At 39.8% G+C, this 26,120-nt stretch overlaps 1 protein-coding gene across 1 annotated transcript; it reads right to left on the bottom strand.

The window, feature by feature from the left end:
- Positions 1 to 734: 734 nt before the first annotated feature.
- GUCA1A (guanylate cyclase activator 1A) lies at positions 735 to 12,666 on the bottom strand. The gene is made up of 4 exons (XM_081194893.1): positions 12,281 to 12,666; positions 3,467 to 3,616; positions 3,058 to 3,148; positions 735 to 2,163 (listed from the first exon to the last, which is right to left on the bottom strand). Exons 1-4 carry the CDS (start codon positions 12,476 to 12,478, stop codon positions 2,012 to 2,014), a joined length of 591 nt encoding a protein of 196 aa, XP_081051019.1. The 5' UTR covers positions 12,479 to 12,666; the 3' UTR covers positions 735 to 2,011.
- Positions 12,667 to 26,120: the final 13,454 nt, after the last annotated feature.

Raw genomic sequence — 26,120 nt, 5'->3', positions numbered from 1 at the left:
AATAATGCAGGTAGCACGAATGCCTATTAAAAAAAACCACCCTTTCTAAATTTACAAAAATAGCTATTATTTTACAATCTGTCAAGACCAGCAAATAAAAAAGAAGCTTATGCTCTTGTTACATACAGAAAATATTCTACTAGAACCTCTTGAGCCATAATACGTCAGCGTTGCCATTTAGAGATTCTTCCTGCAACAACAAGAGGCTCTTACAGAAACTGCTTTTATTAGGCTGGTACATGTTTAAAGGCACATGCTGAATACTTGAAAGGAAGAGGGAGAAAATAACACTGTTGTCAGTGGTATTGTTTTTCAGTTTCTCTAGCTCTGGCATTGGGGCCTGAGATTTTTCAAACATGAACAGTGTCACCATTACTATGAATCTCATCTATGAATGCAGACAAGATTGTGTATTTCTGACTCTGAGCAACTGTCTTGAAATACTTTTCACACCCCGTTGCATCTTTTATGACTGTTCCTTGAAGGGTAGCAATTTCCCCCACAAAAATGGTACTACTATCAAACCCTGTGAAATGCACGCTTGGTCCTTAGCTGTTTCTGGAAGTGTGTGTGGAGGGAGCCTTTGGGCCCATTCTTCTTGAGATATCCAGTCTTGATTCATTTTGTGCAAAAGTCTTGTAGCCATAGTGTCCCATGCTGAAATGGCTGGCCAGTGGCCGCAAGCCAAACTCAGCACAGCTCCCCCCCCCCTCGCCACACTGATCAGGGTCATTTTGACAACAAACCATTTTATCAAGTGTGTAACCAGTCTATGTAAGTGTGTATACTGGTGCTTACATTTTGTTTCTCTTTGCAAAAAATATATAAACATTTTCCAAACAAAGTTAAACAAATTTCAAAATCTTCTTTACTAAAATTAACGTTGGATACTTTCTGAAGGTGTGTTCAAACTGTATCATTAATACAGATATCCTAAGTAAATGTGGCTTCACTTTTGTGAAGGAATTAAGCCTCCAGGGCTTTTATCTGTATGGCTGAATTTTAGTGCCCGTTTGCTTCAGACACATTCTAAAACTGTCTCAATTTTCTTAACTGAAATAGCTAAATATTTAGTTTTGCCTGATGATTTCCAAACAAAAGAGAGATATAATATTTTTATTGGCCCAAACCTTATCTGAAATTTTTTTTGCATCTATCACTTATGCAGAACTCTGCATCAGACTAGAAGCAGAATTCTGTGAAATATATTTTTGAAAGACTGAATGGCAACCAGCCTGGTTCACTAAAATAACACGTGAGTTATTTTGTGTTTCTTTTGATTTGGGGGCAAATCATTATGTGCCTTGCTTGCATTTTCCAGGCTCCCACTTGCCATTGATGGGACCAAAACAATTATGTAAAGTCTGACATACAGAAAGGGTCATCACTAGACCCTAGAACCATTTGATTCCATGAGACTTTGGTCTCTGACTTCAGTGGAACCAAGTTTAGATTCTCAGGAACGCGTAGAAGAACTTGGATATCATTGAGCTCCACTGCATCTAAGGAGGTCAGCACCTAGGCATTTTTCAAGTTATATTTTTCAGTCTTACTTGATCCAGCTCTCTCCCAGCTAGATTATATCCCTCACTAGAACGTACAGCCTTCGGAGGCAGTCAAGATGGCACTGGGATTCTTGTGGCACCATTCAGAAATTTCCATCATGCTGGCCTCCTCTACTGACACTGATCCTGGAGGGTTCAGCCAACAAAGCATCTTCTTTTTACATTTTAACACATTCCCTTCAGTAGATATGTTGCCAGTTGCCTCTACTTCCCAAGCAACCTGAACATCTTAAGTACCAGTGACCATTATTCATTGTGATCACAACAGATGGCGTCTTCTGATTACACAGAAAAAGGTTAAAAGCTGATACTTTTTTTTCTCTTTAGGGTACTATTCTAAAGCAGAGTCCCCTGGACCCCTTTCCAATTTGTATCCCTGATTTTTGGTTATGCAGTGTTACATATGTTTAGCATTTTTCCTTTCCCCTTGAAAAATTCAAATCTGTCTATTCAGCAGCTCCTGCCGCTTCCTCGGGATTCTTTCCATCATTCTGGATCATTCGAACAATGTGTGTCAGGTCCAGGCTACGGGTCAGGATGTCAAGTAGAACCTCATCTTTCTGTACTCCGTCCATGAACTCCTCCAGAGACAGCTCACCTGCAAAAACACATAGGATCTCAATTTATGTACTGTATAGCCTAATGTAATGGATGGTGTGGTATCTGTTTTTCAAAGGGATGACATGGAAACCGAATTGGCTATTTCTGCATCATGCCCACCATTTCTGCCCAAGTCGGAGTTGCAGGATTTTGTTTCACTTCCAAAGAAGAGAGAACCCCCCCCCTTTCCTTACATCAAGATGTCACAATAGCTGATCAACCTACTTTCAAGGTCTGTAGCATATCAGATCTGAATCCGTTATCTTCACCCCTTTAAATTCCTATTTAAAATCTCTCTACTCAATTGATTTCTCTCTTTTTGACTAATCTCAACCCTGATTAAATTACTTCTTCTCCTGAATAAGCAAAATGTCTTAAGCATCTCAGTGGAGTACATGATTTGCAGACCTCAGGCTTAGTTAACTGACTTTTCCACAGTCTTTCCATAGACCTGCATTGGAGGTTTGTTCCCCTCTCACATTAACATTTTGTTGCATTTCTCAGGACCAACTTGCAGTGCAGTGTGAGGGGGGAATAGTTTCAAAGATTCAGAAAAGGAAGTGGAATGTTTGGAATGGAATGTCAGTTATGTCTGCCTTAAAAGCATAATGGTCAGAGGGCCAACAGAAAAGAAGTAGTCTTATTTATTTATTTAGCTAATTAATTTCTTCCTACCAAAGAAATGTGAGGTAGTACCCCACCTCTCTTTGATCAATTTTGGCATGTAACACTGGCGGTCATCCCTCCTGCACTGAATTTTCTCTAGTGCAAACTGATGTCAATCTGAAACCTTCACACAAGAGTCCTATGACCACACACTGGTAGGTCCCAGTCTATATTTTTGGCCTATAAATGTCAGGCCACACCTTGGAGTGCATAGAGAAATTCTTACCATCTCCATTTATATCAATTTTATCAAACACCATGTTTGTGAATTCCTCAGCTGTCATTACTTCATGACATGGGTTGATGGTGCGAATCGCCTGCAGGAAATTGAGATGGGAACATTTAATGAGCTCAAGTTGCAGAGTTATGTATTTGCATACAGTAGATGGATTACTCCCCCCCCCCATGGCCCCTATGTGCGTCAGTGGAGCACACATAAGTCCACTTTGCTCCATTATGGCCACCCCCACCCTGCCCTCTTTAGGCCCCCACGTCAGTGGTCATGTATCAGTTGGACACGTGCAAAATGGTTGCCTCCTGTGTTGAAACAGTAAAGGGCAACTGTGTCATGGAATCTTCCACAAACTTCTGCCAAACACCATCAATACAACAATTAGCCAAGGAATATAACTCACCTTAATGATGTTTAGCAACTCATCCCTGTCAATACAGCCGTTTCCATCCACATCATACAGTTTGAAGTACCATCTCAGCTTCTGTTCTACTTTTCCCTTCAGGACCAAGCTTAGAGCTGCCACATACTCCATAAAATCAATGTAGCCATCCTGTTGAAACACAAGAGGCAGCTTGTCAGATGCTATGAGTAAGCCACAGCCATTCTTGCTGAATGCTTTTGTGCCTTAAACATTGGATCAACCACAGGGTGCACACAAACAGCCTGGCAAAATACATTTGCAATGAAAATCATCAAAGAAAACTGCTCTTACCAAAACACACTCTTGGAGACCTTAGCCTCATCCTACCATTCATCCGTGGTCCTTTTTCTGTACACCTCCTTTATAATATTTCTATTGCTTCCCATAGGCACTGTTTCTGTTACAATTAAATACATATCTCAACTTTTGTAATGCAAGTGCAATTACAACCCTGCTTTAAAGCCGGACAGAGTATTAGTCAATGTTTGCAGCATTACACAGAACATTTACAGTAGGAAAAGGAACTGAAATGGGTCACAAGTACCAGTTCCCGAGTGAATTAAGCTAAAAGCTGATCTTGTGTATGGCATCCTTTTCCACATGGTTTTTCTTTATATGAATTTTACGATGCTCTCAGACAAATAGAAAGATCACTGCTTGCTGCCTTTCATAGTTCCTCTGAAGAGTTGGGAGATAAAAGAGGTGGTACTTTTACACATCAACTACCAGGGATGTCTCAAAACACGCAATTTAGCACCACACCAAAAGAATGAAGCATCTGATGATTCTGCCACCTCAGATGAACCTACTTTCTAGTGTCCTCCTTTTATATAGGAACAAAGATTTCCTAGAGATCTGCCTTTCAAGGGCTCATTGACTGCTTGTGTATATTCTCTGTACCTTTGTGATTCTCAAGCTGCTGTTAAAATAATGTTGACAGATCACTGAAAAGTTAGGGGAATGATTGTATTTCTATGTATTTCTACTACAAAACAGCTGATGTAAAAATGGGGGGGGGGCCTGGTGGACAAAAACCTTCCAAAATAACAAATAGATTTATTGTATTTACATATTTCTTCAAGCTTTTCTGCAGTGGAAAATGAAAAAAAGAAGTGCAGGATCATCTGTGCTGAATCTGCTCCATAGGTCCATTCACTGCTAAATATCACTGGTGCAATGGCATTTTGGAACACAATGTCAGTCAGGAATGTATAGATGGATGCCAGAGAACTGTGCTTTTGAAATTCATGCGGCTGCGACTTTTGTGCAGATCTCAAATGTATATACATTTGCTAACCAAAACCTAAGGCTGCAATCCTTGGCAAGAAGAACTTGACAGACCAAATTATTTGTCCAGATTTGTCTCTATGGAGGTTAATTTCATTTTGAGCCCTGATTATCTGTATCTTTGTCCTTGTGCTTCATTTTGTTTTGTGATTGTCTGTTGCCATGCTACCTAGAGAGTCACGTCTTGGCCAGGACTTTCAAGGTGCTTTTTAAGAAGCTATGTGTCAGGATCAATGTATGTTTGCATGCATTATACACCTAAGATGTAAGTGCAGGTGCTGCTTCGGAAATTCTGGAATAGTCTGCTCAAATCATGTCTGTATAGACCTGCTAAAAACTAAACAAACAAAAACAACAACAACAACTACTACACTAGATAGCGGTATGGTTTCATCTCTATGCTTCAATGACAGAACAGTACAATTTGAAGGGGAATATAGATTCCCGTGGGATGTTCTCTTACAGCAACTCAAACTATTTCCCTCTGGATCACAAACAGCTAATCTGATTTATTCCACAGGCGCAAAAGTCAGATTAAGTTTAACAACATTGAACCCAATTACCGGATTGGATTTCCTGCATGTTGATTTATTCATCATGGCTGGGATTCAAAGAACCATGCAGCTAAATTCCACAAGCTCAAGGGGGCTTTCAACTTGTGTTGCTCAAACAGCAGTTCTTTATCCCACATGTCATAGCCACATTTGTAACCAAGGATACTTTCAAAATAAGTTGGTGGTATGGCATGGGGGTGGCATCTGCTGTTCGTGAAGGAGAAGGGTAAAAAAACCCCACTGGGCCAAGCACAAAGCAGCTCTGTATCCCACTTTAAAAGTTTATTTAGTGTATTTTTGGTCAACCTGGCACACTTCTTGCATTTTCTTCTTTTAATCTGTTGAGAAACAAAACTTCTGCTAACGGAAACCTAAGTCAGCAGTTATTGATAAGAAGTAAATTAAAAGCCATGGAATTTATTTTCAGACAAATATCCATGTTTGAGTATGCATGTTAGTCGTGTCTTTCACAAGGTCCAGCTCCGAGGGCCTTCTAGCGGTTCCCTCACTGCGAGAAGCAAAGTTACAGGGAACAAGGCAGAGGGCCTTCTCAGTAGTGGCGCCCGCCCAGTAGAATGCCCTCTCATCAGATGTCAAGGAAATAAACAACTATCTAACTTTTAGAAGACATCTGAAGGCAGCCCTGTTTAGGGAAGCTTTTAATGTGTGATGAATTATTGTATTTTGTTGGAAGCCGCCCAGAGCGGCTGGGAAAACCCAGCTGGATAGGCAGGGTACAAATAATAATAATAATAATAATAATAATAATAATAATAATAATAATAACTATTTCTTCTTCTTCATCATCATCATCATCATCATCATCATCATAATTCTCTCTTATCTTAAAGACTCATTGAGAAATCAAGACTTGCTTTATATGGGATTTTTGCTTTGGCAAGGCCTGAAGATTAAAAGATCTGGTAACTCTAAATGTGAGTTGCAAGGCTGATTATTCCTATGACGTTGTGAGTAGGAGGCTGGATCTATGGTTATGAAACTGCCCCATGCTGAAGGCATAATTAAATTACTGCACGTGGCAATGCAGGCAGAGTGCAAATGTTTAATCACAGGGTAAAGATGGTTGGGCAGGTGTCACTGCATGAGGAAGCATTCATATGGAAAAAACTGGTTATTTTCTCATTTCAACCACTGTCATTCATGATTAATTCTTATGCAAGAACAGGAAACAAATCTTGATTTTGATCAACTGTCTATCCCTTGCCTCCAAGAATTTCCATTGTAACTTATCTCAAAATAATGGGATTGTGGTTCGAGGACCCGACCCCCGCGATGTGAAATAAATACACAAGGTCACGTGATATAAGGTTAATGGGCAAGAAAAGGCCACAACTTTATTGATTACAGCAGTGAAAAGGTATTGGCTTAGGCATTGGATGTCTAAAACAAGGGGGTTTATTCACCAGTAGGTGGAGCCTGTTGATGCTAATCCAACTATAGGCTCTCCCCTGATGTCACCGAGGGTCGTGCCATGGCCTCCCGTCAAGCAGGCATCGGACAGAATACACGACCGCCAGATTCCTTTAACGGAATACCCAAATATTGAAGGCATAGGCGATGGCCACACCCAGCCCTTCGACACACCACAACACATTATTCCAATGCCTAGCCTACCCACCAATACCACAAAAAGTTGTGACGATTGCTACGAGGTAGGCGAAAAAACCAAAAAGCCTAATGCCAAATGGAAAAATTCCTACCAGGCCCCCTAGACAACCAGGGCGACCAACCTAAGGTCCATAGCAAGGCCAAAGAACAAAGACCCTGAGCTAAAAGGGAGTGGAGGGTGGGTGGCTCGTGACGAGAGGACGGAGAAGAATGAGGCCGAGGAGAGGCTGGCACCGCCGTAAAAGGCTGCTGAACACGCCCCCTCAAAGGCACCTGGTTGGATGCCTGCCGAGGGGGCGTGGGCGCCAGCCAGGTGAGAGGAGGAGGCAGGGGGCTAATGCCCCCTGCTAGGGGCGGAGCTCGGGCTCCCGCCCACAACCACTCCCCTCTCTTCCAGGGAGGAGAGTCTTTGTACTATTTTATAACCAGCTATACATTTTATGTCCAATTTATTTCAATGAACTGTAAGAGCATGAAAAGTCTGCAGACATCCATTGAGGAAATCATGGATGAAAACTAAATTCACATGGATGTGTGCTCAATGACTTTGCACAACCACTTCCTTAATCCATCAAATCCTAGGAGTTCATTAAATTAATAAAGACCAAGTCGTGCATCCTTTAATCATAAACACAAATAACCTGATATGGAATTATGGTTGTAGTCTTAAATGTACCAACAGAGATTATGTCCCTTTGAACTGTGTGGGACTTCTACATTATATAAATATGCTTAAGATCATGCTTCTTAGAAGGCATTAGTTTGACCCATTATACAACAAGTCAAGCCAAAGCTCTATTCCACAAATTCTTGCTCAATTTGGTAGTTGTAAGTGATAGCATCTAATGAAAGTTTTATCAAACACTGTGGATTAGATAATCCCGAATACTCAATTCAATGCATAAATAAATCCTCAGATATGCAGAGGGTGAGTGAGAAATATTGGGCATTTGTAAATTATTGTTGGCCCTGTAAGATATATAGTTGTTGTCAAGAATAATGGAGACCATTACTAAAATAAATAAAATGCCAAATGTTGGATACAAAATGGGATATTAACCTGTTTCATTTCCAAATGAAGTCCTGCAATTTAAGAAAAGCGCTCTGCTGAAACAAAAATTCCTCAAATGTTTGCACTGGGTTCTATATCACACAGGGAACCTTCATAAATTGCTGAAGCTCCCCATTTCAGACCATGTACCTTAAACTCACGAGGGCTGTAAACCAGAGGATAGTGACATAGTAGAAAGGTGAGGCTTAGCGGAATCCGCCCTCCTCACCCTCACATGTTTGCTCACATGTAGAGATGAAAAGAGATGGAGGAGAAATGCAATTCAATTTGCATTTAAAGGTGAATCTACCTAATTTGCACTGACTGACTGAAACAATACAAGAACTGAAAATTCTCTGAATGTTCCAGTGCAGTATAAAAATGTATATATTAGGACAAAATGTTCATAAAAATTAATATATTTGTGAAAATGACATACAAAAATGCATTATATTAGAGGAAATTGCTTTGTAATAATGGATTATATTGGGGAAATTGCTATGTTTAACAGGCAAAATTGCATAAAAACAAATGTATCTGAAGAGAAATCTGCACTGATGAATTTTCCTGAGAATTATTTTTTTAATCACAAAGTTATATGGAAATCTGGAGAATAGAATTTAAGATTGTAAAGAAGAGGAACCGAGAGAAACAGAGACTAACAGATTTGCCTGTTCCTAGATATGGACAAATCTGTCAGTTTCAGTTTCTCCTTTTTTAAAAAAAAATCTTAAATTCGATTTGCCACATTTCCACATTAGTTGCACTTTTTTTAAACATTCACCTAAAAATTCTTCAGCCTTTTAGCATGCCTTTGTCCTAATATGCACATTTAGAAAGTGCAAATTAGCTAGGTTCACATTAAAATGAAAACAGAATGAAATTTCGCATCCATCTCTACTTAGACACAAGTAGAACAAATGCCTGATTAAAAATTCATTGTTGCTTTTTGTGAAAACTGAAGCAGGAATTTACTGATAAGGGCATTCTTTTAAATAAAATTATCATTGTCGGTTTGAATATTTGTAATTGATAATTATGAGCTCTGTACCACAAGATGAAATGGATAGAACCATTAGGTTCTTCCAATTCTATGATTCTATGATTCTATTCTATGATTCTATGAACCATTTTTCCAAATTGAAATGTCGTTATTAAAATCTGTTTTTATTAGAAGCATTGTCTGGCAAGCTCTTACCGCAACAAAAACGAGACAATATATCATTTAATCGTTTTGCCTGCGTAACTTTTTGCTTTGAAGTTAAAACTCAATTGAGGGACTAAAGAGAAAGTCTGGAATAATTTTCATTTGGGGTGACATTTCATGGGAGGCAGATGGAACAAAACATTGCTTTCCTGGGACATTCCCCAATTGTTGAAACTAAATAGCAGGTCTCCTCGACAGGAAATATTATACAAAGATGGGGAACCTGTGGCCCTCTAGCTATTGTTGGACTATAGCTCCCATTAACCTTGGCAACTAGCCATAGTGGCTGCAGACAATGAGAGGTGGAAGGCAAAACTTTGGTTCGGCATCTCTAATATCACGTGTCCTTAGCAGCACCCTTTAGCCTAAAGTAGTTGAGGTAAGGTCAGTTTTGCTCTGTAGACTTCTATATTATGAAATAGCTCAAATCCTAATACTTTCAAATGACTGCGGACAGTGAATAGATGTTTCGCATTTTCAGACGGAGAGCTACAGTCCTCTGGTGGAAAGTAATTGGGGGTAGCATTCCAAAGGTTTGTGGGCCAGGCCCCACAGTTGACAGAACCAGAAACACACACAGCCACACACACATGATCACACTTACCTATGCACAAACACAAGGGATGACTGCTTAAGTGCCAAACAGCAAGGTTTTTTTTAATGACTACATAGAACAGACACACCCCAGACACACACTTAACACACAAGCACACACTTAACACTCACTTTTAACAGAGACACACACTTAATTTTTATAATTAACACAAGGATGCACACTTAACACACATTTAAGTGCACAGACAGGTTCAGCCAAAGTTGGGCACTTTTAGCTGCATAGTGATGTCAGCGGGAAAGTTAAGCACTTACTTAAAAGTATTTTACAGTAAAATCAATAAGACTATATAGTACTCAATTTTGGCTGGATCACTCTCACACTCTACATCTTTTTCATCTTTCATCTGTGGGAAGACTAATATCTGGGGGAGCCTTTCTTACACAGATATGAAGCATTTGGTGTCAGTTAAATAACCTCTTTATCCATTGTCTCTGATGATACTTTTCAGACAAAGTTCTCTCTCCCACTCTCTCTCTCTCTCCTATGAAATATTCTCTAATAATTAAAAACGACTTTCTGCAAGCACGGGATGTTTATATCATTTAATATTTCACAGTTGAACACCTAAATATTTCACAGTTGAACACTGCTGAACACTGTTGACCCGTTTTTCTAAAAAACTAGGGTGGTGCAGAGAGGTATAGAAAAGACTTACAGACTCTGTGGTTCAGAATTTTATGAGCTACAGAATAATTGATCATAATCCATGTCTCTATAACTAACCTTCACTTCTCTGGCTCAGTTATTGGTTCAGTCCTTATATGTCATTTTGGCATATACGGTAAGTGGTATATAAATTAATAAATAATAAAATAATAGCAATTCTCATTTTGTCTGTGCCTATCCACTGAAAGAGCCTCATTAGTGACAAGGCTTTTTAAAAAACCTCATTGGAGACACCTTGAAAAAGCACTTTTGCAGACCCGCCAAGTGTCCCTATTTTCCAGGGACAGTCCTGCATTTACAGAAGCTGTTCTGGTTTCTGATCTGATCTTGGAGTGTCCCACTTTTCCTTATGATGTCCCTATTTTCATCAGATAAATATTGGAGGGTATGGTAGAATGTCCTTATTTTCATCAGGTAAATGTTGGAGAGTATGTGACCCCCGAGCCAAGGAAATAAGTAACTACACAACCTTTAGAAGACATCTGAAGGCTTCCTTGTATAGGGAAGTTTTTTAAAAAATATTTAATGTTTTATTATGTTTTTACATATGTTGGAAGCCACCCAGAGTGGCTGAAACAACCCAGTGAGATGGACAGGTTATAAATAATAACATCATCATCATCATCATCATCATCATTAAATAGGATGTCCCTGTTTTCATCAGCGAAATGTTAGAGGGTATGCCTTTGCTGCCATGAATCCAGTGCTTCCCTGCCAGACAGGAGGACAGATGAATAGCAACACCCTACCTTAACACACCATGCCTGAACCCCATTCATTATCCCCCAAATTATCTCCAGATGAAATCATCTTAAATGATTTCACCAACCCAGATCACTCCACAATTTCCCTCAAATTCATTTTATACCCAGAAATACTTGGGGCACTTAGAAAAAGATTTGGGATCCTTACAGCTCCCCTGTTAAACAGATCTAGAACACATCTGACTTAAGAGTAAAGACAGGGCTGCCTCCTTTGACATCTGCAGATCAATTCTATACTTAACAGATGCTGAATGACAGCAGGAATTGACCCTAGGGCCTTTTGCCTAGAAAATAAGCTTTACATGCCCCTAGGTCCTGAAAGCTTCTTATACAGCTTTGCTCCTGGTTTGCCAGCACTCCACATATGATGTGATGACCCTGTATCAACTCCACTGATGTTAAACAGGTCACTGTCAGCATATAATCAGAATAGCAGTATTTTTCATGGGGCAGCAGTAACCAATATTCCAGCTCCCTCGAAAAAGGCTTGGAGAAGATCACCAGACTAAAATGAAACCAGAAGCTCCTAAGGAGCGTTGCATGATCAGAATATTATTGTAGAACATCAACAGTAATAGGAAATTTGCTTTGCAGATGCAGGTAACAGAGTTTTTTGTTACAAATCTTCAGAAATGCTCATGTGATGGGGTTCTGGGTGCAGGACTTTGAAAACGGCAGGCTTTGAAATTTCCATCTTACCCAGCAGTAAAGGTAAATGATTAAACTAGCCATAATAACCAGACTACTTCTGAAAAAGATCCAACACATATAGCACGTTCATAAGCAGCAATTCAAAACTGAGAAAGGCACATTCCATTCAAAAAAATAGAAAGTGTGCAATATCATAACAGACAGACAGAAATTACTGTTCTATATCAAGCAAAGTAAAAACGGCAAAGATCAACACTGTGAGGATTAGATGCTATTTCATAGTATTTTAGATAAGAACCACATGTTCTTATATGTATGGGCATTACATATGTAAACAGAATGTTGTCTGACCACAGCTGAATACCCACCTTATTAAAGTCGAATGTTTCAAACATCTGCTCGATGTATTCATTTGATGCTGGAGTCAGGTTTTTCAAGCCAAAAAACTGCTTGAACTCATGCAAGGTCAGCTGACCGGAGGGACACTCCGTCATGAACTTCTTGTACCACTGGTGGCACTCGGTGGCGCTCAGTTCTTCAACAGACTTTCCATCCATGTTCCCCATTGTAAAGCAAAAGAGGTGAGCACGTCTCTCAAAAAACAGTGGAGGACTTCTAGATGCTTCCCCCTTGTTACAATTCAGAAGCAGGCGGTATGGTATTTATAAGTGAAAGAAAACAGCAAACCTTCTAAGGCTTGCTAAAGAGCAGGGATGATTGGGGGAGCTTCCTGAGAAAATTTCACACTCTCTGATGGAGTTTTAAAATTGCAAAAGCCTCTTCAAAGAAGCACCTGATGTTTAAGTACCCACTAAATCCTCCTCCAGCCAATGAGAGAAGAGTCCTATGATGGGATCCCAAAAGGGGCATGGGAAGTTCAGGGCAAAAAATAGAAAGGTGGTAAAATGGGAAAGCGTTTTGCAGATTATGGGACCCAGGAGATTAAAATGGCAGGATTTACCTGAAGACATCGTAAGCTTCTAATCCACTTCTCTTTTGATTCTATCAGCCATGTGCAGATATGGCATACAGGACAGAATGAGCTCCATACTTTGACTATGTGCTGTGTGAACAAGTACTTTATCTGTCCTGAATCTTCTAACATTCAGCAACCTTGGGTGTCCACAAATTCTGAGAGAGAGAGAAACTTTACTTTGTCCATTTCCTCCAGGCCATGAGTAATTTTATGAACTTCTATCATGTCACCTCAGTCTTGTCAACTTTCTTGAGAAATACTGTCATTTGATGTGTTTTCCCTCAAGCCAGCTTCAATCCAAAAAGAAAACATAAGCCACATTCATTTCGCAGTAAAACTGAGGTGTGTACATTTGAGACAGCCATGATATATACATGGATGACAGTGTATGATAGCTTCACAAATAGGAGTTGGGAGGGTTTTCTTCTTCTTCAGTGAAGGGGAAATCAAACAGGGAATGCTCATCTGGCAAAGACATCCCAGCCTCCTGTCTGGTATGTACAGCAACATGCAAATAGACTTGAAACACAGTGGGGGGGGGTTGACCTTGCTGTATTTTAAGCTATTAGTGTGTAGATAGCCTTCATCTCCCCAAGTCATACTTGTATCCATCCAACAGGGAAAGACACTAAGCTGCACAGCCCCATTTTTTCCAGCAACCCAGTGTGAAGGGGAGATGTCTTTCCACGTGTCAGCTTTCCTCTTTATTATTATTATTATGAATTTGTGCGTGTTAGACACCCTAAACTCTTTGGGACCAGTAGGTGTTAGAATTTAATCAAGGCTTGGAGCGTTAAAACTGGAGGCCAGAGCAGTGTGTTTTAAGCTGTCTGCCAGACACTTTTAACCCCTGGAATCAGCAAATGTCAAAAGCTAATTAAGCTAGGCTACCTTTCTTGTGAGGGGCTAGCCTGGGGGATGAGCAATTAAGAGGACAAAGGATCAGAGGGACTCAGTATGAGGTGGCAAATGGTTGGGACAGCCTTAAACCAGAGCTTAGAGAGGTTAGAGTTAGAAGCAATGTGAGTTCAGTCTCAGTCTCAGTCAGTTTTATTGCACATAGCCAAAGGCTGCCGCAATGTACACAGAATTATTTGACAAAAGAAAATATACTGAATTGGTAAAAAAAGACTTAAAACATTTATATTATTAAAACATTACATACTCTAAACAAAGCTATAAAAGTACCCCAATGTACAAATAAAAACATGAAACGATAAAATTCATAAGCTAAAATCATCACATGGTCACTAATGTTAAAAACAATATCAATTAATACAGTGTGCAATTTATACTCAGAGTTTGGTGACAAAGATAGAGCATAGCCTGAGGTAGATAGATGGGATCAAATAAATTCATCTCCTTTACAGTTAATGGCTACCTTGGCTATATAATTTGCTCTAATTTTCCTAGCAGCAGTTGCAAAAAGTGCTACCCGCCAGGTCACATACTTATCTGTGTCTGCAAGGAGATATAACATCATATCAAGGGGGTTCTGGCCAGGGGACCCTGTCATTATAGGTACCAAAAATCTTTTTCTTGCATCATTATATAATGGACAGTGCAACATATAATGCATAAGGTCCTCTACTTCAGAACATCCCCTAATGCAAACACGTTCATTTTTTGGTATGCCTCTATGTCTCCCATCTCTATAAGCAGAGCTTATTGTATTTAGTCGTAGCTCTGTAAAAGCTTTTCGAAGCTGTGCAAAAGTCAATTCATTAAAATAAGATATGTGTTCATTGACCTCTCTAAGCTTAAAATACAATGGGGCACATGTAGATGTGCACATAGAGTTTAGATCGTTTTTAGTTGCCACTGCCCTTATGGTTCGTTTAAAAATATTTTTCTGTGAATATAAGGGGAGTTCTTTAATCTCAGTCACTGAGAGGTCATATTTGCCCATCAGTTGGGCAGCATGATGTACCCAGTTTTTAAAGGGTAATCCATTTGAGAGCTCAATCAGGCATTTTTTGGTAGCCTAGTGTTGTCCATCTGTTGAACTCTAAACCAGTAACAGAGAATTCTTTTATCTATTTGGCTCTCTATGCTCAACATGCGAGTTTCCAACCTGACCATGGCAGTTTGCACGTCTTTGGGTAAACCTAAAAGAACTCTTAAAAAATAATTCTGTGGGGGTTCCAGACCGGAGACCTTTGAGGTACCCCAAACCTATGCACCATATAAAATCTGGGCCATTGTTTTTGCTTTATACACAGATAGAGCTGGGTTGACCAGATTTCCTCCTTTACATGCAGCGAATTTCAGAATGGCTTTTGCTGATTTAAAGGCTTGCAATTTAATATTGGATAGCTGTGTATTCCAAGATGCCGTTTCTGAATAAATCAATCCCAGATATTTAAACGTATTTACTTGGTTTATGATGTGTTCATCCAGGTGCCAAACATGCTTTTTAGAACGCTTCCCAAATACAATGACCTGCGTCTTATCATAGTTTATAGATAAAGCATTCCTCATGCAATATGAACTTAATTTTGCAAGCAGCCGTCTCAGGCCCACCTGGGTTCTAGATACAAGTACTAGGTCATCAGCATACATTAAAACTGAGAGTTTTTGGTCAAGAATTGTGACAGGGGCAAACTGTAGGCCCTCCAGTTCTTTAACCATGTCATTAATATAAAAATTGAACAGGAAAGGTGCCAAAATGCATCCCTGTTTGACTCCAGTAGTGGTCTTAATTCTAGTGGTGAGATGGCCAGCCAGATCCACCTTTACTTGTATTGATGTGTCAGTATATAATGTTTTGATGAGAAATAATAGACGGAGGTCTATATTTGTCTTTTCCAATTTTTGCCACAATGCGTGTCTTGGGACCGTATCAAAAGCTGACTTTAGATCAATAAAAGCAACATATAATTTTTGCTTCAAATTATTGATGTATTTACATAGCAGAAAGTTCAGCACAAAGCACTGGTCCAATGTGGATTTCCCTCTTTGGAAACCTGCCTGGACTTCAGATATCACCTTATTTGTATCTGTCCATTCTTCTAGTCTCCCAAGAAGGAGCCTGGCATATAGTTTGGAGGCTACATCTAACAAACTAATGGGTCTATAATTGGCAGGGTTTTTCTTATCGCCCTTTTTATATATTGGGGCAATTATACTCAACTTCCACCCTTCAGGTATATGACCTAAGCTGTTAATGTATGAAAACAATTTTGCAAAAATGGGTGACCAGAAATCAGGTCTTATCTTATAGATCTCCATTGGGATCATGTCTTCTCCTGGAGCTTTATTAGCTAGTTGGCTTGTGATTAGCCTCTTAATCTGATTGGGCGTGACGTCTGGCCATTCTGGCAGTTCTGATAACTGAGTATAGTAAACTTGTGGGGGTAGGTCAGGACAGGGGCGATATATTTCTGTAAAATATGTCACCCAATCCTTTCCTTGGACAGATGCTTCTAATGAGTAGCCCAGCCCATTGGTGCCTTGGGCAACCAGATGCCAAAATTTCCGTGAGTCCTTCTGAAGTGCTGCATCTCTGAATTCTTTCAACTGTTGTTCATAATATATTTGTTTCTTGCTTTTAAGTAATAATTTATAGTTGTTTCGTAACTGGGCTACCTCAGCTTGTAGGGCAAGATTGTGCTTATCCTGTTTTAACTTCAATTTTCTAAGTACCCTAGCTAGGAATTTTTTGCTCTTCTGACATTCCTTATCAAACCAAGTCTGTCTCTTAAACTTTTTGTTTTTTATCACACTAGCTGTGGGCGCATTCGGTTGATTATGTTCTCATAAAGTCCAATTACGTTTCCTGTTTCTAACAACATTTCCCCCTTTAATAGAGCAAATTCATGGGAATCCAGGATCTGAATCGTTTTTTCTTGGACCTGTGCATTCCATTTTAACCTTCTATTTCCAAGTATCAGATATGATTGAAACACAAAGCAGCAGGCAGCTGGAGCTGTGCTTGAGTCCTACCCTAGGGTGCACCTCTGGGGAAAGCAAGACCCTCTTGGAGTGCTGACACTATGATCTCCTCCATTGTAGGCTCAGGTTGTATAGATTTGTGAATAAACCATATAACATAAAAAGACCATAGTCTCAGCTGCGCCTCATTTCCAAAAGGAGACACGGACCCTGAGTAAAGTACCTGGAACCCCCTGGAATCTCATTCCGCTAAGAGATTGTGGGTGGCCTGCAACTTTCTTATTATTCTATTTCTATTCTGCCCTTCCTCCACATTTTGTCACACATCTGCTTCAGGCAACACCTGCCTAATGCTCCTCACCACTTCTGTATCAGTTCTGCCAGTGCTTTTTTCCTGGGGGGACACAGGGGGACGCATACCCCTAAACATTTTATGAATCTGAGTTTGGCCTCATTGAGGGGCAGTATTTCAATATGAGTAGGAAAATTAGAGTACTCCTAAATATTTTTTTTAGAAAAAAAGCATAGAGTTTTGCTTCCCAAACTCGTCTCCATTGCTCATTTCCCATTTGTCTCCATCTTCACTACATTGCAGTTTACCCTGAATCAGGAATGCTTTAAGGGGTGGCCTAGCAGGTCCGAGCTCTGAATCTTTTGCACCAGCCCAGTCTCCTGCCTGATTTTTCTCCATTTTTAAAAGCCCAGTGCTGGTGAGGCCCTGGCACTTGCCATCTGAATTGGTTCACTTATACATTAGCACACGCAAACGATATGCACATTGGTGTCACTGGCCTGTGCCTGGATCCTTGAAGTGCCTAGAAAAACTCCTGCCCTGAATCTGATTGAAATATTATTAAAATAGCAACCGTAAGAGCAATCCTATGCACACTTTCCTGAGATATACATGTATATCTGCCTATACATGTATTTTCTGAGATATACATGTATATTTCTGCGTATACATGTATAGAATTGTGCCATTAAGTCACCCACATTTTCCAATGATCGCATTGTTTCATTTATTGCCACATATGCCCACATGGAATGCTTTCCCAGCAGCACCCCATAGAACTTAAGAGACAAATACATAAAATTATAGAAGATCTCAGCTAGCAGGTCTTGCAAGAATCCATGAAAACTGAAGCCAACTTTTGCCAAGAAGTTTCTGGGTCGCCAGAGCAAAACAACGCAGTTCTAAATTCTGTGAGTCTTGCCACTTCCGCCCACTCCCAAAAAACCCTGGATCTCTGTTGTTTGTTCTATATGTTTCTAGAAACTGTGTCTTTGGAAAGAGCAAGTCAGATCAAGGAATCAGTTGCAGCCCAGTGCAAGGCAGTTCGTGACACACTTCTGCAGCTTGTGTAAGTGGATTAATATTAAGGACGAGGAGGAAACACCTGTTTATAGCAGAGGAAATACCATGTCTGCTAAGCACCAGGGATAGCCCCTACGCAATTAGAGGATTTCAGGGGATTCCCTCCAATCTGCTGCAGACCCACTAAGTGTTGAAATTCAGCAGTTAGTTAGCCTGACCTAAATTTGGCTTTTGCTAGAAGCTCCTCTGCATTGACACATCTAAGGATCTGATCATCCTGGGCTGCTTTCATCTCTTTCAGAAAGCCCCTTGGCATTTAGCCTGTTCTTTCAGAGATAGGGACAGTTTTAAATTTTGCTCCATGCAATGAGTCCAGCTGGGGTTGTTTTTTGCTTTGGGATCATTTCAGTTTCCCTAAAATAAACATTCCAGCAGCAATGGTCACTTACATAACCTAGCCTGGCATAAAATGAACAAGTGTGGCAAATGCTCCTTAGTAAGAGTCCTGAGCTGTCGTGGAAAGGTTAGCAATGCATGAGTGTAACTTGCCTGTGTCCATGCAGATAAAGTATCAGGACTGAAATGCATACTTTATAGTGTGTGCAGCAGGCAGCCCTTGTGGAACTTCTTAAAATAACTGGACCTGGATAAAGTGCAACCAACTATGGATGCTTTCTCGTGCTACTTCCTCCTTGCAAATAGGGATATATGGGAACCCAATGACATCTGCATGAAGGAAACGCAGCATCAGCATAACATCTAAAATATCTTCAGCCATGTTAAAGCAGATGGAAAACACACATACTGTAAAACAAACAGAAAAATAAATAGCTCAGCACTTGCAAGAGGATAGAAGCTGGAGACTTCCCCAGCAGGAGTCATCCTGACTCCAGTCTCATCCTCTACAAAGTGAGTGCACACCTAGAGGTCTCAGGCATTTGTGTTGTTGTGTCTTCCTCCCCCCTGCAGTACTTAAGATGTCCTACTTGTGTGGACCCACAAATAATTTTAGACTCTGGGCTTAATGCTCTCTCTCACACACATACACACACACAATCTCTTCACTTACATCCAAATGTGGTAAGCACAAACTGATTCTGCCCCTCAAATAACATCCCTGGTAACCAAGATGTTTCTGATACACACAAATAGGCTGTGTAAAGTCCAATGTTCTCAACATGTCACTAGACTACAGCAGAGCCTTATTTCAGGTGCACCCCAGGTTTCAAGAGAATGGTGGGTACTTCTTATATAACAAAGCTGTGGAGATACACAGCCCTGCTGTAGCAATGACCTGTCTGCTTGCTTAGGATACTGTGGGTTTCCCTCTCATGCTTCTACCTTAACATCTTTGCAAATTTCCAGATCGCTAAACTGGCTGCCTACCTTCTTCACCTGCCTTAGAAGTGACATCTTCAGAGGGACTTCCGGTGCTGCGCGATCGCGTTACAAGCGGGGGTTTTACCGTGAGGGAAAACCCCGGGCTATTTTGGAGGCTTGGGGGTGCCCCAGGGCGCGGAGGCCCCCCGAAAACGTCTCTGGAGGGAGTTCAGAGAACCTGGTTCCCGTGGCGACAGAAAGCGAACGGCTTGGCCGTCAGGTAGCCCCGAATTTCGGAGCGAAGAGTACGGCGTTGCTGCTCAGCGGTCGAGGGAAGCCATTGCCGACCTCCATTTAGCGAAGCCCCGTGCTTGGTGCGAAAGCGCTGCATTCTCACGCAAAGAAACTCCGACCAAGAACTTTTAAAAGCGTGAAAGTATCAATAAGGAAGTCGGAAGGAGAACTAAGAAATAAGCGGAGTTCAGCCTGAAACGAAATCTGCTCAGCACAGCGCGACTTCAGTGCTGGGAAAAATGAAAGTGAGTTGCCTTGGCGGATACGTTGTTTCTCTCCCTATCTATCTCCCTTATTAAGTGAACTCTATCTAGAGACTAAATATCAAAAGACCGGTGGGAGGAAGGAGGAGACCAGGGACACACAGTTGCAGTTGAGAGTCCTTGAGAAACGGAGGGGGAAAAGACGAAAGGAGCTTTGCATTCGCGTTTTGAACTCGAAAGATAAAGGGAAGGTGAACCGGAAAAGAAGGCTCCATTGCTGTTAACAGACTGCAGACTGCTGAGTGTGGTGAACTGAGGAAAAAGGCGTTTACACTCACTCCTGTTGTGGAGAGATATATATATTTATCTTGGTCTCTCTACAAACATATTTTCCCCCCCTCTTTTTTTGTCCCTTTTTTCCTTTTCCTTTCCTTCCTACTCTTCAGGACTACTCTTCAGGACTGCTGGATAGAAAAGACGGATCGTCTGGAACGTTCTCGAAAACAGGAAATGGTGATATCATGGAAACTGTGATACTTTGAAGGGACCTGGTGACCTCTAGTGGACAGATAAAAATTAACGGATTTACGTGTTGACTCCCTTCCATATTTCCCCCCCTTTTTTTGATTTTTCTTTTAGATTTTCTCTATCCTACCTTTCTTTAGCAGACATTGGACTGGTTATCTATTGAATTATTTTTTGAATTGTGGAGCCGCTCTGGACAGAAAAAAGTTATGTTGGGGAGAGTTATGGGATTGGTAAATGTCTGAGCAGGAAATAATATATCTATACGAAACTGCTAGCGAAAGGGAAATTGTGGAGGGGGGAGACTGAGTACGGTAAGGGGAGGTGGTGAAAATATAAGAGAAAATACAGGAGCATAAGATGTCACATACGGCCAAGAAAGGTATGAACGGGGGGACCCCCGGAGAAAGGAGGGGATCTAAACAAGAACCTGATCCTAAGACAGACATAATGAAAATGCTAGTGGAAATTAAGCAGAGTCAAAACAATTTAGAGCAGAAGTTAGAACAAGTGGATAGCAAAATTGGTAATATGGATAAAAAAATTGATGAAACAGTAAATGAAATTAAAGGCCAGATTAAAGAAATATTTAAAAGAACACAAAATGTAGAAGAAGGGGTGAAGAAGACAAAATTGGAACTAAAGGATATTAAACGGGATAAGGAAAGAATTAGAGCTGAAATGTCGGATTTAAATAGAGCACAAGAGGAGTTAAAAGATGTTATTGCAATGAATGAACTCCGACAGAGAGAGGTGAACCTTAGGTTGAGAGCCATCCCGGAGACACAAGGTGAGAATATAAAAGAAATATTGATAAGAGAACTGGCGGCTTGGATGGATGTGACACTAGAAGAAATGACTGGAAACGTACAGAATGCATTTAGAATGCGTGTCAAAACATCAAAATCCAAAAAGTTTACAGGCGACTGTTTGATAACATTTAGAGACAAAGAATTTCGAAATAAGGTGTTGCAAAAGAACAGAGAAAAAAGACTAAATATAGGGGGAAATTATATAATTATTTTCAAAGATGTCCCAATTAGACTACTCAAACGAAGAGATTTTTATAAACCACTAGCACAGACTTTGAAAAGGAATAGAATTGAATTTAGATGGGAGTTTCCTGAGGGAATATCATTTGAATATAAAGGGAAAAGACACAGACTATTGAACTCAGAAGAGACCGGGAAATTCCTGAGGAAGTATAAGGAATTAAGAACAGAGGAAGGTGGAGTAAGAGAAGTAGAGGAAGGATCACCTAGAAAGAAGAGGACAGAGGACGAACAAGAAACGAACGGAAGCGGATCAGAAGAAGAGGAAGAAGAGGAAGGGGAGGAAGAAAGCACAGAAAACTAATAAAGGAAAGGGACGGGGAAGAAGGAGGGGAAAGAAGGAAAAGAGAGAAAAGTTTAGTGAATGTCAGGCAATATGGGGTTAAAATTTTTGAGTTGGAATGTTAACGGAATAAATGAGAAAAAAAAGAGGAATAAAATTGAACAATTCTTGAAAAAGAAAAATTTGGACATCATCTGTCTCCAAGAGACGCATGTGGCTAATAAGCATAAAAAATTGTTAATTAATAAAAGACTGGGAATAGAGTTTGAGTCCTCTGATAAAGAAAAGAAGAGAGGGGTTGTGTTGTACATTAAAAATAAGATTGAAGCCAAACAGATATTTAGAGATGAGGAGGGGAGGATGGTTGCTGTTCGGATCAGTTGGCAAGGAGAGAATTTAATTGTGATTGGGATTTATGCACCAAATAATAATAAGACTGAATTTTATAAACACCTCGAAATGAAAATTACAGAATATATGGATCAGAAAATCATTCTTATGGGAGATATGAATGGTGTAATCTCTGTAGAAATGGATAGATTGAGGGAAGGTGTAAGTAAGGAAGGGAAGCTGCCAAAATCATTTTTCTCAATGGTTAAAAACTGTAATCTGATGGATATCTGGCGTCTCAGACACCCCTTGGATAAACAATATACATTCCACTCAGAGCCACACAACTCGATGTCACGGATTGATCAGGTTTGGATATCAAACGAACTATGTCCCAGGGTAAAAAAATTGACATAAAACCGAGAGTGATTTCTGACCACAACCCGATAGAATGGGAATTGGAGAGTTACGATAGAAGAACTTTTAGATGGAGGCTAAAAGACTATCTTCTAAATGACCAAAGAATTGTAGAAAACGCGCATAAAAAGCTATCTGAATACTTTATGGATAACCGAGACAAAGGTACAAACATCAATATAGTCTGGGATGCCAGTAAGGCTGTGATTAGAGGTTTTTTTATCCAGCAGAATGCGATCAAAAATAGGAACAGAGAGAAAGGAAAAGAGGAAATTTTAAGACAGATTATGGAAAACGAGCAAAAATTGATCAGGAAACCTAACTCTCAGAAAATAAAAGAAAACATAAAAATTCTCCAAGCTCAATTCGCAGCGATACTAAGCAGAGAGATAGAGTGGAACATCAAAAAGCTAAGACAAAAGAGTTTTGAATTTTCAAACAAATCGGGAAAGTGGTTAGCGTGGCAAATTAAGAAGAGAAAAGAACAAAGTACAATAAACAGAATTGTAATAGAAGGGGAAGAGGTTACTGACCCAAAAGGAATTAGGAAAGAGTTTCTAAACTATTATAGAAGCCTTTATAAAAAGAAAGAGAGAAACAACCTAAGGAAGATAGAAAGATTCCTGAAAGAGAAAATGATACAGAAAATCCCAATAGATGAAAAGCAACGTTTAAATAAGCCAATCGAAATAAAAGAGATAGAGGAGGTAATTAAAGATCTAAAAAGAGGGAAGGCTCCGGGACCCGACGGATTTACAGCAAGCTATTACAAAGAGATGAAATCAGTGCTTTTGAACCCTTTGAAGGAAACTATGAACAACGCTTTAAGAAAAGGAGAAATCCCAGAGACCTGGAAGGAGGCATTTATTACCCTCATTCCGAAACAGGATGCAGACTTAACCCAGGTTAAAAATTATAGGCCAATTTCGTTGTTGAATACGGATTATAAAATATATGCAGGCATCCTAGCGAGAAGATTGAAGTCTATCCTGGCAGAAATCATTCATAAAGATCAGGCCGGGTTTCTCCCAGGCAGGAATATGAGGGATAACATAAGGAACATAATTAACATGCTGGAATTCCTATCGGTGAGAATCGATAAGCAGGCGACAATGATGTTTGTAGACGCCGAAAAAGCGTTTGATAATGTGGCATGGGATTTTATGATGAAGAACTTAGAACACCTGGAAGTAGGAAGGAACTTCTATAATGGGGTGAATGCAATATATAGAGAGCAAAGAGCCAAACTGATTATAAATAACATCGTAACAGAGGAAATAAAGATACAGAAGGGTACAAGACAGGGATGTCCACTTTCCCCGTTGTTGTTCATAATGGTTTTGGAAGTTTTGTTAAACTCAATCAGACAAAATAAGAAAATTAAAGGAGTGACAATTGGACAACACGCCTATAAGATAAAAGCCTTCGCAGACGATCTTGTTATAATGACGGAAGACCCTATAACTACAACAGAAGAAATTCTAAAGGAGATAGAGCAATTTGGAGAATTAGCTGGCTTCAAAGTAAACAAAAGGAAAACAAAGATGATGGTTAAGAATATAGACCAAAGAACAACAGAAATAATCCAAGAACAGTCACAGATACAGGTGGTTAAGAAAATAAAATATTTAGGGATTTGGCTTACGCCTAAAAATATAGATCTATACAAAAACAATTACGAGCCAGTGTGGAGAGAAATAAGAAAAGATCTGGAAATATGGGGAAGACTGAAATTGTCGTTTTGGGGAAGGATTAATACCATTAAGATGAATGTATTACCGAGGGTATTATTTCTATTCCAGAGCATCCCCATAATTAAGGGAAGTAGAATGTTTAAAGAATGGCAGAGAGTATTATCAAGATTTATATGGCAGGGCAAAAAACCTCGTATAAAATACAAACTGTTGACAGATAAGAAAGAAAGGGGAGGCTTTGCCTTACCGGACCTGGGCATTTATTACGAAGCAGTATGCCTTTGTTGGCTAAAAGATTGGATCAAGTTAAAGAATAAGGAGTTACTTGATTTAGAAGGTTTTAACAACAGGTTCGGTTGGCATGCCTACCTGTGGTCCGATAAGAGGAAAACACATAAAGGGTTTGGAGATCATATTTTCAGAGGCCCGCTTATTGAAGTATGGGAAAGGTATAAGAACATACTCGAACCTAAGATTCCACACTGGCTCTCACCCCTCGAAGTGATGAGCCTCAAGAAAGTTAACATGAGTGGGGATTGGGCAACATATGAACAGCTGTTAATGAAAGATAATGGGAAATGGAAACTAAAGCCGTATGAGCAGATTAAGGGGTATGTGTACGACTGGTTGCACCATCGCCAAGTTAACGAAATGTTTAGAAAAGAGGCCAGAGATAGAGGATACGTAGATAAAGAATCAAGATTCCAGAGGGAAATTATAAATTGTGAGGAGAAAATAATATCTAGAATGTATAAAATGTTGTTGGATTGGAACCTGGCAGATGAAGAAGTTAAGACAGTAATGATTCGATGGGCTAATGATGTGGGCCATGCTATTCAATTTGAAGACTGGGAGAATTTATGGAAGGAGGGTCTGAATTTTACGGCGTGTATGACTGTGAAAGAGAACGTTATGAAGATGTTTCACAGGTGGTATATAACACCTGTGAAACTGTCAAGAATGTATAAAGTAGATAGCAAATGTTGGAAGTGCGAGGAGAAGGAGGGTGCCTTCTACCACATGTGGTGGGAGTGCCGGAGAGTGAGAGAATTCTGGGAAGAAGTCTACACTGAACTAAAAAAGGTTTTAAAGTATACATTCACTAAAAAATCCGAAATTTTTCTGTTAGGAATATTAGGGAACGAAATTAAAAAGAAAGATCATAAATTTATGTATTATGCAACAACAGCTGCAAGGATAGTCCTTGCTCAAAAGTGGAAAAAAAAGGAAATGCCAACAATAGAGGAGTGGAGATCGAAGTTACTAGAATACTCAGATTTGGATAGGTTAACGGGAAAGATTAGACACCTAAGAGACCAAAAGTTTGTCAAGGACTGGGGGAAATACGTAGACTACTTGGAACACCTTAGTGAAGGTCGAATAACGTTAAGGGGATTCAGAGAAGCACTGTAAAAGAGGAAGAGGTATTGTCTAAGAAAAACAGAGGTATAAGAGAAACAAACGGCAATACATAATAGGTAATGTGTACTTTCGATTCTTAATGTGGAAGATTCACGGGCGGGCTGAAGGAAGTCCAGAAAGAAATGACTATGTTAATTTGACAGATGTAAAAATCCTTTTGTATATATGGAGTATCTATTTTGTGATGTTTTCTTTTTTCTAAACTTTGCTTTGAAATCTTATTCTTTATTCTTTATTTTTCCTTCTATCTTTACTTTTTGGAAAATCAATAAATATTTATCTGAAAAAAAAAAATAGAAGTGACATCTTCAGCTCATGAAAGTCCATTCACATGCTATACCAAAGTGGAGAAGGTATAACAGAGTTGTGTATCAACCTTCCCTGTTCCAGTGGCTGTTTGAAACTCAGAAGACAGAACTCTCCATGCGTGAGATCCAAAAGCCCCCACTGACACCCCATGTTACAGCAAAACTGAGGAAAGTA

Source organism: Podarcis bocagei (assembly GCF_964188305.1).
Source record: "Podarcis bocagei genome assembly, chromosome: 5".
NCBI classification, from domain to species: domain Eukaryota; kingdom Metazoa; phylum Chordata; class Lepidosauria; order Squamata; family Lacertidae; genus Podarcis; species Podarcis bocagei.
Note: the sequence above shows the minus strand (reverse complement) of the source record. Positions and strands in the feature narration are given on the sequence as shown.